The following is a 17,602-nucleotide window of genomic DNA, read 5'->3' on the forward strand; positions in this document are numbered from 1 at the left end:
CTAGCAGACACACACTTGCCACAATAGTATCATTACATGAATTGCTTGCTTACGTTGTGATGCAATGGTAGTATGTCATAGTCTGGGGATTTCTGTGATTTTATCATTTTGATAACTTTTGTTTGACACTCAAGTTTGAGGAACCTTTTAACATGAGTTGGGAGGAACTGAGATAAACATGCAAACTGGGTTATTATTATGGGTGCACACATAATAATAATGTGGTGTGCATGCGAGTCCCAGTGAGCCCTAACAAGTGAAAAAGGGGTTCTGTTCTGTTGTCTAATCGATGAGAAATGCAACAAACCTATGTGGGGTCATAGCAGTGATTGTCTTTTACTCGAACGTGATCTTTTCACTCCTTTCTGAATCCTTATGAATCTCGATACTATCGAGTATTACCTGAACATACGTCCGCACGCCTAGCGAAATGCGTAGGGTGTTAGGTCCTTGTACGGATATCCCTGAGTTGAATGCTGCAACGTCAAATGATTGGTTTATACCTCCCTCACTTCTCTCTGTTTGCTGGAACTTAGTGTATTGACGTCATAGATTCTGAAATGCCATCACTTCTGCAACACTCCCGCAACATACTGCGTATTACTCGAACCACTTGCAACATCGATGGGTAGGAAGTTGAGTGTAGTATTTTACCAAGCCTAGTACTTTGACGACCCTTATTACCGGCAACGAACGTCAGCGGATTGATTTCAATCGAGTCCGTAACTCTAGTCAGCGAATTGTGGGAGTGAACTCTTACGAATCAATCGAGGCATAAGTGATGATAATTGACCTTAATGTGGTGTGCGTAACCGCCAGCACAGTGAGTAGCGCTTTAGGACGTGGCTTAGAATGTGAAAAGATGGAATATGAGGGTGAAGAATCGTAGGGCTTTGTTTCGAGCAACGACTTCGGGGGCAGCAGTCACAGCGACAACAAGGTGTTCGTAACCCTAGCCTACAGTAAGGAAATAAAGGTGCCTACAACATGGACTGCTCTTGGAAGGGCATTTAGAATTGGCGTGGGCGACGTCAAGACTTTAACGACTTGGTAGCTAGTATGAGTAGCAATCCGCTTCGTCTCTGTTCCGTTTGACCCTGATGCTCCTAAGAGTTTGAACCTGTTGTGGAATCGGCTGATGGTTAGACAATGGAAACCTCGTATGATCGTTGGGATGCAAACACGACCTTGTGGGACGAGTTTTCGACATCGACCTTTCTGTTGTTATTTTTGATAGATGTACCCTGTGAGGAGACAATTTTACGTATCCCTCTCCTTCGTGGAGGATTAATATCTGTTCTAACGCGACAGAGTGGCGCCATTGTTGGTGTTATTTCAGCAATGAGAGCCAGGAGTGTCTATGGAGGGATTACCCCGCTATGTTAGCAACTGTTATTGACATTAAGGTTAGGAATAAGAGGATCGAGGATCCACCAGTTGTTCGTGACTACCCTCAATGTGCTACCTGAGGAACTTCCAGGATTATCTCCATAACTGCTAGGTAGGATCCCAGTTGACCTCACGCCAGAGGTAGTTCCAGCTACTCGTACTCCTTACCGTTTTGCACCAGGAACGTTGCAGGAGCTGTTTAACCAACTACAGGAACTGTCAGGACATGAGTCTTCGCTTTGAGGAGCCCTCGCTATACCCATGAAGAGAAGCCTTTGCGTATGTGTACTGATTATCGAGAACTCAACAAGGTGACAGTCAAGAACTGTTTGCCTCGACCACGTATTGACAACCCGTCGACCAGTTGCAAGGAACAAGTTTCCATTCGAGGATTTGCTAGTGAACGAACTATCGTCAGATGGAAGTCCAAAGGGAGATTGCTCTTAGAACAGCATGCCGAATGTAATGCAGCCATTTCAATGTTATACACCATGATCATTGAGTTGACCAACACACCAGCAGCTTCAGGGACCACATGAATCGACCGCATTTGTTGATAACGTTCTGAATCCTGGCCAGGAGAATGGAACGCCATGGGCGGCATTTATATCTTATTTTAGAACTCTTGACGGAGGAGCCACTCCGCTCAACGTCTTGTTAAATGTAATTTATGGGTTTGAGAGGTACCTTTTGGATATATAATCAACGAAGTGGGAATGCACGTGGATCTCGCAAAGATCTGTCTTGGTTGGAAACTGATCGACACCAAAGAGTCCCTCGTGGATACAACAATTTCTTGGTCTCCCTTGATACTATCGCAGATAAATAACAGGATTTTCGAAGGTCGCGTAGCTTAAATCTCTCTAGCACAACAAGGTGTTGTGTTCGTGAAAGACAGAACAGGAGGACGTCTTTTCAGCTTTCGAATCCTTATGGTCCGAATCAGTGTCCCGGCTGCACATCGACGCAACACGAGAGAGTGATGACATACGTGATGGAGTTGCAAAGAGGAACTGCGCGACATACACAACTGGCAGTGAAAACCGTGGCTTTGGGACTTTGGATGGAGGCATCACTTGGACGGTACCAGACGCGTTATTTAGACCGATCACAAGGGCCTTTCGTGTATCGTGGTTCAAAAGAGATAAAGCATGCAATGACATCGCTGGATGGAAATTATGAATGAGTACGACTGAGAAACCTAAACACACGCGAGCTCTGCAGCTCGCTATCGACTCTAATTTACCTGATCAGACTCGCTCTGCCCAAACTGGAGAACTGAGTGAAGAGGATTTTCAAGTCAAACCCATACGGGGCTTGGAGAAGCAACCTTTGACCGGTCGGACGATACCCGTTACTTCATGGAACAAATGCGCGTCTCATTACACGACAACGGTAGGGAACTCGTGTTGAGCAAAGCACAACGGCCTCGATATTCTAGTCGTCTTGGTTTCGATGAGGGACGTTAGGATTTATAAACTTTGTGCTGGTAATCGGACATGAAGGCTCACCTAGTTAGGTATGTCAATGATGGATCGACTTGCGGAAAGTCAAGGTGTAGTATCAGCAACCAGCAACACTCACATGGAAATAAAAACAGACTGCCATGGATTTGGTCGATAGTCTACTTACCAACTCGAAACGGAAATAATATCACTTGGATGCTCATTGATTGTCTTGCGTAACCAGCACACTTTCTAGCCATCAAAGAAACGGATATGTTTGCTACACTTGCAGTCATCTACCCGAAAGAAGCAGTTGCTAGGCACGGGGTACAAACCTCCATTACCTCTAATCGCGACCACGATTTGCATCTGATTTGTGGCAAGCGGTGCACAAATCCTTTGGCTAGCGTTTAGACATGAGCACAGCATATCATCAACAAACGGATGGGCAGACTGAACGCACCATCCAAACTCTTGAAGACATGCTTCAAGCACGTGAAATCGACTTTGGCAGCGGTCGGGGAAAACACCTCCCTTTAGTGGAGCTTCCGTATAACAACAGTTACCACACTAACATTCAGACTGCTCCATTCGAGGCAATCGTACGGACGGAAGTGCCAATCATCTCTTTGTTGGGCAGAAGTTGGAAATGGCCAAATCACTGGCCCAAAACTCGTCATAGACACAGTAGAGGAGATTGCTCAGATGCGACAACGAATGGCGGCAGTTCATGACCGCCAGAAAATCTACGTGGATAAGCGCAAGAAACCACTCGAGTTCCAAGTTGGGGATCGAGTACTACCTAAAGTCTCACCTTGGGAAGGTGTACTTCGTTTTGGTATGCGAGACAAAACTCAAACCGCGATATGTTGAACTTTTCGAAATCACGGAGAGAATTAGCAAGGTGGCATACAGATTGAATCTACCCGAAGAACTCAGTGGAGTTCACAACGTATTCCGTGAGTCGAATATGAAGAAGTGTCTGTCAGATGAAACCCTCACAGTTCCTTTCAAGGAGCTCACCATCGATGATCGGTTGCGATTTGTTGAAGAACCAGTAAAAAAAAAAAAAAAAAAAAATCTTGGATCGGGAGGCCAAGATTCTCAAACGCACCAGGATACTTGTTGCTCGAGTTCGTTGGAACTCCCGTCGTGGCCCAGAGTTTACCTGGGAATGAGAAGATCAAATGAAACACAAATATCCCCAGTTGTTCCAGAACAATGAAACCACTACTGAGGCTGAAGCTACTGCGGAATTTCGGGACGAAATTCCAAACCAACGGGGGGATGATGTGACACCCCAGGAAAAACCAGGAAAACCACACAACCTAACTAGCTTCCTCAGTAGCTACGTGCTAAATTTCGGGACGAAATTTCTTTCAAGTTGGGGATGATGTAACAACTCGAACTTTCAAGGGCAGTGTCTCTTAGTCATGTCACTTATAGACACTCGTAACTATATTATATTTGGATGTGACAACTCGAACTTTCAAGGGCAGTGTCTCTTAGTCATGTCACTTATAGACACTCGTAACTATATTATATTTGCTAAATGTAACGTGATTGAGTATGTTTACGTGCGTGGCCTGATTAACTACAATAATACCGTTAAACGTTGTTATGGGTCATTAGTTAATTAAGAGAACCAACCTTTTTTAGGCCACGAGTTACTTGTTTCCTTTCCTCGGCCAAATTACATCGACTTGACTTAGGAGCTCAAAGGTAGCTTAATATATGTGATTTACTAAAGAGTGGGCCGACTAAAGTTATAGTGGGCCGGCTATGTTGGGGTTAGTAAATACGCACACACAGTGAATTATATGTTAACAAAACACATAATCTCAAGCCCAAATCACGCTCACGAAACCCTCCAGTGATCGCACAATTAAAAGAAAACCATATAAATACAAGCATAGCCGTCATGTAAAGAAGGTTGACAATCAAACATTCTTTTCACAAATCCCAAGATCCTCTCTCTCTCCTTAAAACCCTTCCCTCCTCGTGAAGCAGCCTGCAACTATTTTACACTCCGACCAAACCTCCCGGTGTCGCTTTCCATTCCGACTATTCGACGACGGTGCTCCGTCTCTTCATCTCCTCGTAAACCTCCGGCACACACCACCTCATTCCGACGAGTCTCCGACGATCGCTACTCGGAACTTAGAACTCCGTTTCTTCCACTCAACTCACACTCAGTTCCGAAACCGAACATCGAACCAAGGTTAGTGCATCAATATGTTTGAACGAGGATGTATGTGTGTGATAAATGTTATACATGAATAAATGTTAAGATGTAAACACTAGAGAATGATGTTTCGATGTAAAACTTGTTGCCATAACGTTAATATTCAGGTTAATGATTGATGTTGATTCCGTGTAAAACTTGATGTTGATGTTCACTCTGAATCCGAGTAGGAAATCTAGGTTTCCATGTTTGAACAATTGCTTGTTATATGTTTTGAGAATGATGTCACTACTGTTCACTTAAATCACCATAATAGTGTATAGTTTATAAAGAAAACAGGGTTTTCATTTAATGTACAACCATATATGCTGAGCGTACAACCTGGTTAAGCATGCTTAAGTGTTTAACATGGGAATAATGATGTATGTGTGTACATGAGTATATGTTAAAGATGTAGGTGCTATTATGCTCAAAATAAATATTCTTATAAACAACGATCTCATGAAAAGTTTGAATAATGTGTTCTTAAAATATGCTCACTATGGTTGGATTTCGTGTATATGAACGATGATTGAAATTCACTTGTCATAACACGATTACGTTTGCTCGGTGTACAACGATGATGGCTTCTTGATGTGTAAATGGCGATTCAAAAGAAAATGAATTGATAATTGGACTATGCACTATACTGGGTAATAACAAAAAGGGTTATACATTCTTGGACCGGTCAGGTTTGGGCCGAAGGGAACAAAAAGGGTAGCAAGTAGGTTGAATAAATTGGTTGTAAAACTGGATTGGATTACATGATGTGTAAGCACACATTTGATTGGGCTAGGGACCCCTTGGGCCGCACGGTGAACACTAAACATACTCGGGCCCTACTGTACGCTCGGGTTAGGGCATTGGGTCTAGAATAGTGTCTGTTACACATTGATTAAGTTGCATAACCCGATAACTTGTATGGTATTGTTTTGGTGCTACTTGTGGAATGTGGTGTATTATATATGTAAAATGGTTCATGTGTTGGATAAGCAATATGTAAATATGATATGGTTAATACGCGATTCATAGGTGCTATGTGTTATATATTTGTGAATGTGACCATACTTGAATGTGAGCCTAATGTTAAATGGAATAATAATAGGGCGTGGTCGGTTCAATAACTAAAAGACGTAAAACACTCTGCCGAGCAAACCAAAGGTGAGTTCACTACATTCGAGCATGTGTCCCAGTGGTTGGGGACAGTCAGTGGGTATCCCATAGGGGGATAAGTCTTTGGGTAAAAAAACGGGTATATTGGTTAATATTCTCACCTATCATCTTTTGTAAGTCCCTCATCGGGTATTAGTTAGTAGCGCTACTTAGGTTTGGCACCCTCACCCCGTGCCTGTAGAGGACGGAGGTGAACTAATGACCCAGTCTGGCCCAGTACTAGATAGGAGTACGTGGGAAGGGCAGTCGTGTATTTCAGGAGCCGTCATTGTTCGGAATTGAGATATTAACAATATTACTTGCATTGGTTATTGAACTGTTTTACATACAACTGGTAACAAAACGTTTTCTTAAACTGTGAACTCGCCAGCTTTGTCTGATACACTTGTTACATGCTCGCAGGTCGTTAGGTATTTGGATTGGGAACTTGCTGTCTGGAGGAGCAGGAGTGGTCATGGGTCGACTGAAGAGACTCATGTGATTATTTGTTTACTTTTACACATTGGCTTTCGAACAACTTAATTATGGTTTATTATTTGCTTCCGCTGATCATATTGAATTTCGTATAAACTTGTGATGGAATTGTTATTAATAATTGAGAATTTTATTTTTAAACTTATGGATTCAATGTAATTGGTGGCTCATTAATAGTGGTCACACGCCTAATAGGGACACTCCCTAGGTGGTAATTTGAGGGTGTGACAAAAATGATCCTTGCGAGTGGCATCATTGAGTCTGCGATAGTCTATGCAAACTCTCCAACCAGTGATGGTCCGGGTGGGTATCAATTCATTCTTCTCATTGACGACCACAGTCATTCCCCCCTTCTTGGGGACCACCAGGACGGGACTCACCCATGCAGAATCAGATATCGGGTAGATAAGCCCTACATTGAGCAGTTTTATCACATATTTCTTCACAACCTCCTGCATATTAGGGTTTAACCTCCTCTGAGGCTGAACCACCAGCTTGAACTCCTCTTCCATTAGAGTCTTGTGCGTGTAAAACGAAGGGTTAATACCCGTTATATCCATGAGCTTCCACACTATTGCGCCTTTATGCGCCCTCAACACGCTATCAGCTTCTTCTTCTCCTCTTCCGTCAAACTCGAAGAGATGATGACGGGTAACTGAGATCCCTCGCCCAGGAAAACGTACTCCATATGAGACGACAACAACTTAAGGTCTAGGGGATGGGGAACCTCAACTGATGGTTTCTCCTTCGGAATCTCTCTCTCAATAACCTCAAAGATCTCACCACACACAGATTTAGGGGAAGGCTCGCCATCCTGTGACTGCGAGTCCTGCTCAAGGTCAAAAATAGTGACCCCTCTCCCCTGATCATCCACACTCACAAGCTGCGTGTCAGAACAAAACTCGCTGAGGAGGCCACCCATATGTGACATGAGAGTATCGATAAACTAAAGAGTGTCATCATGTTGTCGGGTGTGCCTCATGGAACGCTGGATATAGAAAGTAACTTCATCCTTATCGACACTAAGAGTCAATTTGCCATCATATATGTCAATGACTGCTCGTGCAGCGGCAAGGAATGGAGGGCCTAAGATCAACGGAACCTCAGAGTCCTCATCCATATCGAGAATGACAAAGTCAACTGGAATTACGAACTTGTCGACTTTCACCAATATGTTCACCACGATGCCCCTCGGATACTTAACCGGTCGATCGGCGAGCTCAATACTCATGCGCGTAGGGGACGGCTCTCCTAGGTTAAGCTTAGCAAAGATGGAATTGGGCATGAGATTTATGCTAGCACCTAGGTCAGCAAGCGCATTACTGACAATAAGATTCTCAATCCGACATGGGATGGTGAACTACCAGGATCAGTCATCTTCGTTGGTAGCTTTTTCTTCAAGACAGCAGAACACTCCTCGCTCAGAACCGTTGAAAGATCCTCTAATTTCTTCTTATTGTACTTCGGCATCTTGGCCAAAGCCTCGACGAACGGGATGTTCACATGCAGCTTCTTAAGCATTTCCATGAAACGACCATAGTGTTTCGCGTCCTTACCCTTCGCTAACCTACCTGAGCAAGGGGTGTTGGCTTATACACCCTCGTCGGCTCCTTTGTTGCATCCTTCTTTTCTCCTGAAGACTCGGTGGACTGTGCGGTACTTGCTGGACGCAGCCTAGAGTGCACTTTGCCAGCCGGTGTCTCCATCTCAATCTCCTCATCGACCGGTTCCTCATTAACTACGGATTCGACCTCCACAGCTCCTCGTCCGCTCCTAGTAGTAACAGCCTTCGCAGTGGCATTCAGATTCAGAGTGGTGTTGCTAGGAAGATTACCTTGAGGTCTTTGACTCAACCTCTCCGACATCGCACCTATAGTCCTCTCAAGATTTTGCAAGGTTGTGTTCTGATTCTTCATGAAAGCCTCGTGCTCCATGAAGCTCGACTGATTTTCCTGATGTCGTGTCTCCTCTCTAGTCATGAACTGAGTCAGTAGTTGTGTCTGCTTGACCAGGGTCTTTTGGTTCTGCTTCATCGTCTCCTAATTCTGCCTCAGCATCTCCTCCAATGTGGGGTTCTTATCCCCACCACTCGACCCTGCACCTGTGTCCTAGAACAAGTTTTGACGCGGCTGAAACCCCAGCGGGTTGCTGTTCTTCCAACTGAAGTTCGGGTGGTTCCTCCAACCGGGATTGTAGTTATTTTCGAAGTTATTTTGATTCCGGTTGCCCACATACTCTACCTTCTCCTCAAAGTCCTCGAGAGCAATGGGACACGCAACCGTGTAATGTCTTCCCATGCAGATCTCACATAGTTGCTCCTTCTTTGCTTGCATATCCCTCACCTGCTTTGTCAGTTGGTCAATCTAAGCTTGCATAGCGGTGTTAGAGTCGACTTTGTGTACGCCTCTCTATGCCGTAGTCGTGTCTCTAGAATCAGGAAACTCATAGTTGTTCATTGCTATATCCTCAAACATCTCAGTGCACTCCTCTGGTGTTTTGGCGGTCATTAGATTGCCACCAGCAGTGGTGTTCAGCATATTCCTTGTGGTGGGCGTCACTCCATGATAAAACTTCTCAATTAACGCCCAAGTCTCGAACCCATGATGAGGGCACTTGATCAATAGCTCTTTGAATCGCTCTCACGTCTCGTAAAAAGATTCTCCCTCCTTTTGGCAGAACTCCTGAATCATGCTCCTTAGACTAGCAGTTTTGGCAGGGGGGAAATATTTGCCTAAGAACTTTTCCTGCATCCCGGCCCAAGTGGTAATGGATCCCGCAGGAAGGGATTCCAACCAAGCATGGCTCGGTCAGCAAATGAGAATGGAAACAGGGCAGCTTGCAGGCGTCTTCGTTAATGCCATGCGTCTGGAACGTGTCGCAGATTGCCGAGAATCGGGAAAGATGAACATTCGGGTCTTATAAGGCATCCCGTGGAACTGGATGGTGTTCGTAACCATCGTGATGATCTGTGGCGGAATCTGCCAGCTATTAACACCGATACTGGGTTGGGTAATGCTGGATTGAGCATTGCCCGCGTTTGGCCAGGCGTAGTCCGCGATAACTCTCCTAGCTGGGGCATCACCATCGCCGTTCATGATGAAAGTAGGAAGAGAAAAGTGTACCTTATTAGCTCAGGTAGCGTGAAGACGCTCGTGGAACTCTCGCTCAGGCTCGAAGGATACGAAGAATGAGGGCGGTCCCTATGAACGAGTTTGTGGCATACACAATTACTAAACTAAAATTGAAAAGCAACTAAACCTAAAGGCACAAATTGCAAGCAAAGGCACCTAAAGGCGTAGTGTAGTGCAGATGCAAGACCGGATGTCAATCCGTGGACACTATGGGCGAAATTTGGATACTTAACTTCTATCAAAAACCTAGCTAATTGTAATTGGTTTTGTTTTGAGAAAAATATTTTTAAACTAAAAAGTAATTTAAATAAATAGACGACCAAATATCAGCAAACGCAGACAACTAGAAACTGGACTAAAACTCAAGTATGCGAAAAATAGGTTACCTAGGTAAGAATCCCTAGACTCATGAATAAAATCCTAACCTTGGTTTTAAATGAAGACTCTGCCTAACCCGATAAACCCCCGGAAGGTAAACCGAACCGAGCCGTATGACAACTGATGAAATGCTAAAATGGACTTACTCGAGTTATCGACCACCAAGTCCCACAACTATCAGGTATAAATTATGAAGCAGAAATAACTAAGAACACCGAGACCCTAGGAAACTCTAAACGTGAATAAACAGATGAGCCCGAGTCATCGGCCACCTAAACTGCCAAACAACGCCCAGCTAATAACCTAGCAATTCTAGATTAGATTTCTCACTTCTAGAAGAGATTGCACACTTGAAATAGATTTCTCACTTTCAAGGCCTAGACTGAAAGATTAACAACCTAGACTGACTCCCGGCTCTAAAGTATATTTCTAAGTATCTAGAGCAATGGAACCAACAAACATATTATTAAGCCAATCAATACCAACACACAAATAATTAGAATCGGGTTCAAAAATTATAACTTATAAATCATCACATTCATTCAAAGCCAAAAGTTAAACAATTATCTAGTTCATCAACCCTAGGCAACCATAAAAAGTTTAGCTACTCATAGTAAATAAAAACAAATAAACAATGTTCAATATAACCGCATACATCATGTTTAATAATGAAAAGAACAAAGTTTAGTGTTTAAATCTACCTGGGTTGCGAACTAATATATTCAAAATAAATTAAACCTCCCCTTATATTCTTTTCTTTCTTCTTGTTTCTTGCGCAGCCGTCCAACTGTTTCTCTTTCTTCTTAATTGTCGTATATCCTCCTCTGCGTCTATGCTTCTTTCCTTTTTATATAATTTTTTCAAAACCCTAGCAGGTTTTTAGAGTCAACTTGGTGGGCCCTCTTTTTTTTAATCTCGTTTGGACTTCAACCCTTTTATTTAATTCATGTTGAATATTGTGGCAGTAGATATATATTCCTCCAAAGTCAACTACCAATGTCTGACGATTTGGACTTTCATGCGGACTACGAAACAACACAATAGGCCAGGTCCCTACGATTAATTTGTAAAGCCAACCCCCTTTTTATTGAATCTCGAGACCTGCATAGACATATGAAAATAAAATATCTTTAGTTCATCATTTAATGGCCATCAATTACATTCAATATTATTTAAACCTTTATTATGTTTTTCTTTAAACCTGCATGTCTTCATGACACACTAAAATCATCAACACTTTATTTGGGCTATGTTGGATCTAGTGGACCCCACAAAAGAACAGATGATTGGAAAGCCAAAATTGTCTACAACTTCTGATCTCAAATAATAGTGCTTTGAAGATCTGCTTCTCCCAATGGCAAAGACTTAACATCTGCTACTCAAAAGTCTACTAAAGCCAAAGTTCTGCCTTAGAGAAACTCTGATGAAGACAAATTCTATTGAAGCCAAAGGTCTGCCAAAAAGAACCACTGCTGATGAAGACAAAGTCTGTTGAAGCAAAGGTCTGTTCATCCTATGCTGAGAAGACTAAAGTCTGATGAAGCTAAGGGATGCTGTGGATCAACAGGTGATAGAGTTCAACAAAGGATCTTCAACAATTGATTGATCAACAGAGTTTTCATGTATTATCAATGTAACAGTGCTTAGGCTCTAGCAGATGTTAGGAGTTTGTTAGCCTATTAGATGTCACTGTCTAGGTGACGTCAGCTTAAATGCTTCAGATGTTTCGTTTGTACTATAAATAGAATAATGTCTATATTGTTCTATTCATCATTTTCCTCTTAACATTTTTGCACGAACAAGGGGAAGTTGTAATTCTTCATGCATACGTAAACATTGTAATTGCAATTTTATTAAAGTATGATGATGAAAGCAATCTCTTCATTGTTGTGATTGAAAAGTTAATTATTCCGCTGCATATTTTATCTTTGTTTTATCTTCTTCCATTGTTATCATCTTAACTGTCACAACAATCAAACTCAGATCCTAACAATTGGTATCAGAGCTTAGCCTATCAAATTCAATCTAAACAATCAATTTGATATAAATAGATAAGCTCCTACTACTGATATCGTTTGTTCGTTGGATTGAAAACAGAGTAAAAGTTTATTTACGTTCAAAGTATTTTAAACAAAAGCACTGTTTGTAAACAATAAAAAATGTCTCAAAATTCACAAGATCCACATAACACTGGTACTCTGTACAAACCTCCGATGCTTGTCAGATCGGAATATAATATCTGGCAACGTCGGATGGGTCACATAGTTGCTCAGCAGAACACGGGTTGCTGGAAATCGGTTATCTTTGGACCTTATGTTCCGATGCTGCCAAGTGCTAAAGACCCCAAGGTTCAAGTACCAAAGAAGCTTGAAAACTACTCTGAGCAAGATTTTCAGAAAATCGAGTTAGATGCCAAAGCATTTAGCATTGTTGCTACGGCTCTACCGAATGATATCTACGATGGCCTGTTGCATTGCAACAGTGCTAAGGGGTTGTGGGATGCCTTGAAAGAGTAGTTTGGTGGCATAGAGGAAGTCATTGAAAATAACCGAGAAGTTCTAAACCAACAGTATCAAACATTTTGTCACGTTAAAGGAGAATCATTAACTCAACAATTTGAGAGGTTTAGTTGTCTAATAAGTTAATTAAAACTGGTAAATGTTGATTTTCCTAATTCAACCTTGAATAGCCGATTTCTAAGATCATTACCGGATAAATGGGACACTATTGCCTTTGTAACAAGAAACTCTATTGGTTTCAAAGAGATGAGTTTGACTCAGCTTCATGGTAGGCTCCTAACTTATAAAAGAAAGCTTAACCAGAATTAGAAGCTTCAAGAGTCAGGAAAATTTGCTCTAGTTGCCAATTTTGATAAGAAACATGATGATTTTTGTTTTATGGCACTAGAGACAATATTGGAAGGGGTTGAGTCTGAGGAAGTGGTGTCCAATTCTGATGAGGCTTGTGATAATGGTGAAACAAATGTTCAGAAGAAAAGGTTAGTGAAGAAAGGGTGTAACCTCTGGCAGACCCATGGGAGTCTAGTGTTTGTGAAGGAGAGTGTGATTGTGCCATGATGGTTGCTGCTAAGGTATCGCCTCAACTCCTTAAAGACTTATGTTCTGAAAAATGTGTTATAGCTTTTCCAAACATGGTTTTAACTACCCATTCAGACATCCGACCCATTTCGGATTTTTACCATAAGATCCTTTTTCTTACGTATTTAACTCGTTTTAGCTTACGCCATGGGTATCTTTTTAATCTTAACTTACATTTAGTCGTCACGTGACTAAATTACCATTTTACCCCCTTTTTCCCATTACTAGTTACGCTATAAGGTAACCTTAAAGAAAACTTACTAATTCATAGACAATTCATGTCTAAATTACCATTCTACTCCTTTTTCCATTAATCATGGTTTTGGTCATTTTTATTCGTTCCGACTTATATTGTTTCGTGTCGGAACCCATATTCGGATACAATCCGTTGTCATATTTATCATCTATAAAATAAATACGTACACTTAAATTGGGTGTAAGCTTTACTTACCTCGCGTCCGCGTAAACATTCTTCGCATCCATGATCCGTTTGACCCGTTCATTTCCAAGCTCCCACCTAGCTTGTTTACAGTCAAACTATATCATAACATCCATAAGATGGTTAGATTGGTCATTCTATACAATGGCCATCACCCTATGGACCCCGTTTTTTGCACACTTGTCAATCAAAGCATGCCATATATTCAACAACTAGTTTTATACCATAAATCTTTTCATTCACTAACCGTTTGACCCGTTAGTGAAGTTACTTTTATAAACTAGTTAGTAAGTGATTTTAAACACTTTAAGCATGTCACATAAAGTGCTATTTGTTCCCAAAAATCTATACTTCATGCCAAAAGCAAGTATATACAATCCTATGCCTTTTTCTTAGTTAATAAGAACATTATTAATGTGCAGCGATTTTCTATTTAGCTGCTGTAATTGACCATTTTGACCCATTTAAAATCTGAATTAGATCAACATGTTCAAAGATGGATCGTAGAACTCTCAAATACCTTTCCAAGCATGTATGGTACGTCTTCTAACGATGTTTCTATGATTTATATGATTTTTTACAAAATCAGGACTACAGCTTATTTTTAGCCCAAACAGCATGTTGTCTTTTCGAAATGCAGATTACTCAGAGACCTTTCTAGGCATATAAAAAAAAAAGGGTAGTTGCACGGTACCCCTGACCGCGGAAGGGATCTCCCTTCCCAGTTCACCACCCGACAAGGATCCCTGGCGGCAAATACCCATAGCCATCAAAGAGGGGTAAGAAACATGTTTCGAACCCGAGACCTCGAGTGTCCTCGGTCCGGCTTTAAAGCGGGTGTCGGTGGCCACCAAAGTGGCACTAATGGGAATTGAACTTGGGTCTCCATTGGAGAACCTAAGTCACTCCACCACTAGGCCACTTGTGGTGGTTATTTCTAGGCATATAAAGTACACACCCATACGATTTTTTTTGTAATTTATTGTGAATTTTCAAAACTCAGTTCTGCACCATATTATTTAAGCATTTCATTGAACACTTGGCGGGTTTCACATTCAAGATTACTCTTTAACCTATCTCTTGAACACCTTACCCCAAATTTTACCAACATATCATTAAAATCACACATATGTCACTAAGTTTTAGCATCAAAATCAAGCCCATATGTCTAGTGTACATGAACGACATCAAGAACTTGAATTATAACATCAATTTTTCTCAAACTAACATTCAAATTCATGTGTTCATCACATTGTTATAAAAACCCATTTAACACATATATGGGTGTTCATCAAATTCCTAGTTTTCAACATTAATACATCAAATTTTCAACTAGGGTTTGCTCCTAAACAATCATACTTCACTAATTCGGCCATAGCTTCTACGATTCATACATAAATCAAAACATGGCAATGTAAACCAAATTTCACAACTTCATCAACATCAAAAATTTGACACACCTTACGATCCCCTAGCTTGGGTGATCACGAATTTGTGTTCGTGAATTAAATTGAAGCTAAATTTGACCTTTAATTTGGTGATTTTGAGTGAATTAGGGTTACACCCTTTTTCTTCACCTCTGATGATCGACCGTATACACACACTATGTGTGTGTTATGAGTTAATTTTATGTTTTAAAATACAATCTCACCTCTTAGCAACCTTAGTACCTCAAGTTTAGTTTTAACTAATTATGATCACAACTCCATGTTCTCATTACTTATTTACATATTAAATAACTAGGTAAATTTATTCCTAGTTATTTTGTTTGCGGGTTAACTTTTCCCACCTAAGGTACTTTACTCGTCTTTTAATATTAACGTGTTTGATTACCAAACCCGTTTTCGGGATGTTACAAATCTACCCCCCTTAAAGAGGTTTCGTCCCCGGAACCTTCTTTACGTAGTTCATTTCATTTGTAATGACGCGTGCGTCTTTCATGCGTAAGTCCTCACGGACCGTAACTTTCATCTCGTATTTCTTATCTTTGTCGCCTATCTGACCGAGTTGTCATCTGATCACTCGGTCGTATTAGTCCGTCAACATGTTTACTCCGCGCTAGTCTTATATTGACAAGCGCTTTGTATAAGTCATGACACTATCTTAACTTTCAATAGTTTTACCGGCTAGACTAATTAGTCATCGTCACTTCATGCTCCTCACTCGGGTATACCATATTGCCATCTCCGGCCTTAGGTGTGTTTACTATTTCCTAAACCACCTCATACTACTTGTGTTTGCTAAAACGTTGCTTTTGACTAAAAACTGAATTTTAGTTTAACGTTTTCTCTTTGTCTTACGTCATTTACTCATATCAAGGAATTTTTGTCCAAAGTTTTATTCCTTTCCGTTATTATTTTATACGGGGAATCGTAACCAGTTTTCCACGCTTTACCCAAGTGACCCGTAGGTTATTTCACTTAGCCTCGTAGGCTATTTCTTTAGATTTTCATCTTTTTACCTTTTTAAGGTGAGACCTCAACAGTTCGTTTCTTTATATTTGTGACCCAAGGGTCTTTTTGGTCCCATAGACCTTAACACCACTTATAATCCTGAAGGTTATGATGATCCCGTAGATCATCTTTTACTCGTGTCTTTATTAAAGTGTATATGTATATATATACTTGCATAGCATCAAGGCACCCCTTTTTTATGTTTAGAATTATTTATTTTTGCTTTTGCATTTCATTTCATTTGACCTTGACCGTAGTCTAAGGCTTCATTTGTTTTCTTTCGAATTATCCTTCCGACTCTATGACTTCTTACGTCATTTACGCGTCGGTTTGTTCTTCGCTTACCGTTATCCGGTTCATACTGATATTCTTTTACAGACCGTTACCCGGGTTCTTTTATTTTAACGTTTTTAACTCTCCCGTTGCCTGGTTTGTGTTTTTCCTCTTTTTATTATCAGACATTATTCTTTATTCTACTTGTTTAACCTCCAAATAGTTAAACATAATTATCAAAATTTCTGTTTGCAAAATTTTATCGTTTCTTAGTCATAACTCATGACCTGAATCTTTTGACCTTCTAATCCGCGTTCCCGTCTCTTGGTTTACGCATATACTCAAAATTCTACCCATCTATCGGGTATCTGTACCGAAGTCATCTTCAAAGTAACCATTCTGATAAGGTTTTAGACTTCGTTTTAACTTATTTGGTCATCTTAGCGAAATCCATCGCTTTTATTCAACCAAGTCCTCATTCTTTATTTATTCTGTTTGACTTGTTCGTGTGAATTTCATCACTTATTACAGTCAAACTTTATTCCTATGCCTTAACATTCTTATAAGTTGGTCTGTATTTTTATTTACTTTGATCTTTGTCCCTTATCTCTGGCTCGTTATTCTAATGTAATACGCTTCCGTCATTAGGCTTACATTTACGTTTATTATCAAACATCTTGCTTATCTGATTCATTTGGGTACCTTTTTAGTTCGTCCCATTCACCCCGTCCTTACTGCATCGGACGTAAATGTGCCCGTCATAGGAAGTTCATGGTATCATGTGTTCACTACTTACTTGGCCAGAGTAAGCGATCAACACATGACACACATGTCCTTTTTATAATTTTCGCATCACGCCCTATGTAAGTAACTCCTCTAATAATTTCCATATTCATGGTTTCAGTTGGTAAAACTTTATTTAATTGTTATTTAACAATCATTAGTTTTACCCGTTTTATTCTTGAACATATAAAATGTTTTCCTTTTATCGAACTATTATATAATCACATTCGTTAATGTGATCGCTACTTTTCTCAATAGTATTATGTTGAGAATTATTCACTTGGATAATTACTCCCGTCCAAGTTTCCATATAAACTAATCCTGTTATTGCTTTGTTATTCA

The 17,602-nt window shown here is 40.8% G+C and overlaps 1 protein-coding gene and 1 non-coding gene across 2 annotated transcripts; one reads left to right on the forward strand and one right to left on the reverse strand.

The window, feature by feature from the left end:
* Positions 1-7,651: 7,651 nt before the first annotated feature.
* Positions 7,652-8,232, reverse strand: LOC110896227. The gene is made up of 2 exons (XM_022143691.1): positions 8,070-8,232; positions 7,652-8,007 (listed from the first exon to the last, which is right to left on the reverse strand). Exons 1-2 carry the CDS (start codon positions 8,230-8,232, stop codon positions 7,652-7,654), a joined length of 519 nt encoding a protein of 172 aa, XP_021999383.1.
* Positions 8,233-9,300: 1,068 nt separating this feature from the next.
* LOC118488761 lies at positions 9,301-9,407 on the forward strand. The gene has a single exon (XR_004885296.1). It is a non-coding gene; the product is annotated as a small nucleolar RNA R71 (small nucleolar RNA).
* Positions 9,408-17,602: the final 8,195 nt, after the last annotated feature.

This window comes from Helianthus annuus, chromosome 16 (genome assembly GCF_002127325.2).
Source record: "Helianthus annuus cultivar XRQ/B chromosome 16, HanXRQr2.0-SUNRISE, whole genome shotgun sequence".
Classification (NCBI taxonomy): domain Eukaryota; kingdom Viridiplantae; phylum Streptophyta; class Magnoliopsida; order Asterales; family Asteraceae; genus Helianthus; species Helianthus annuus.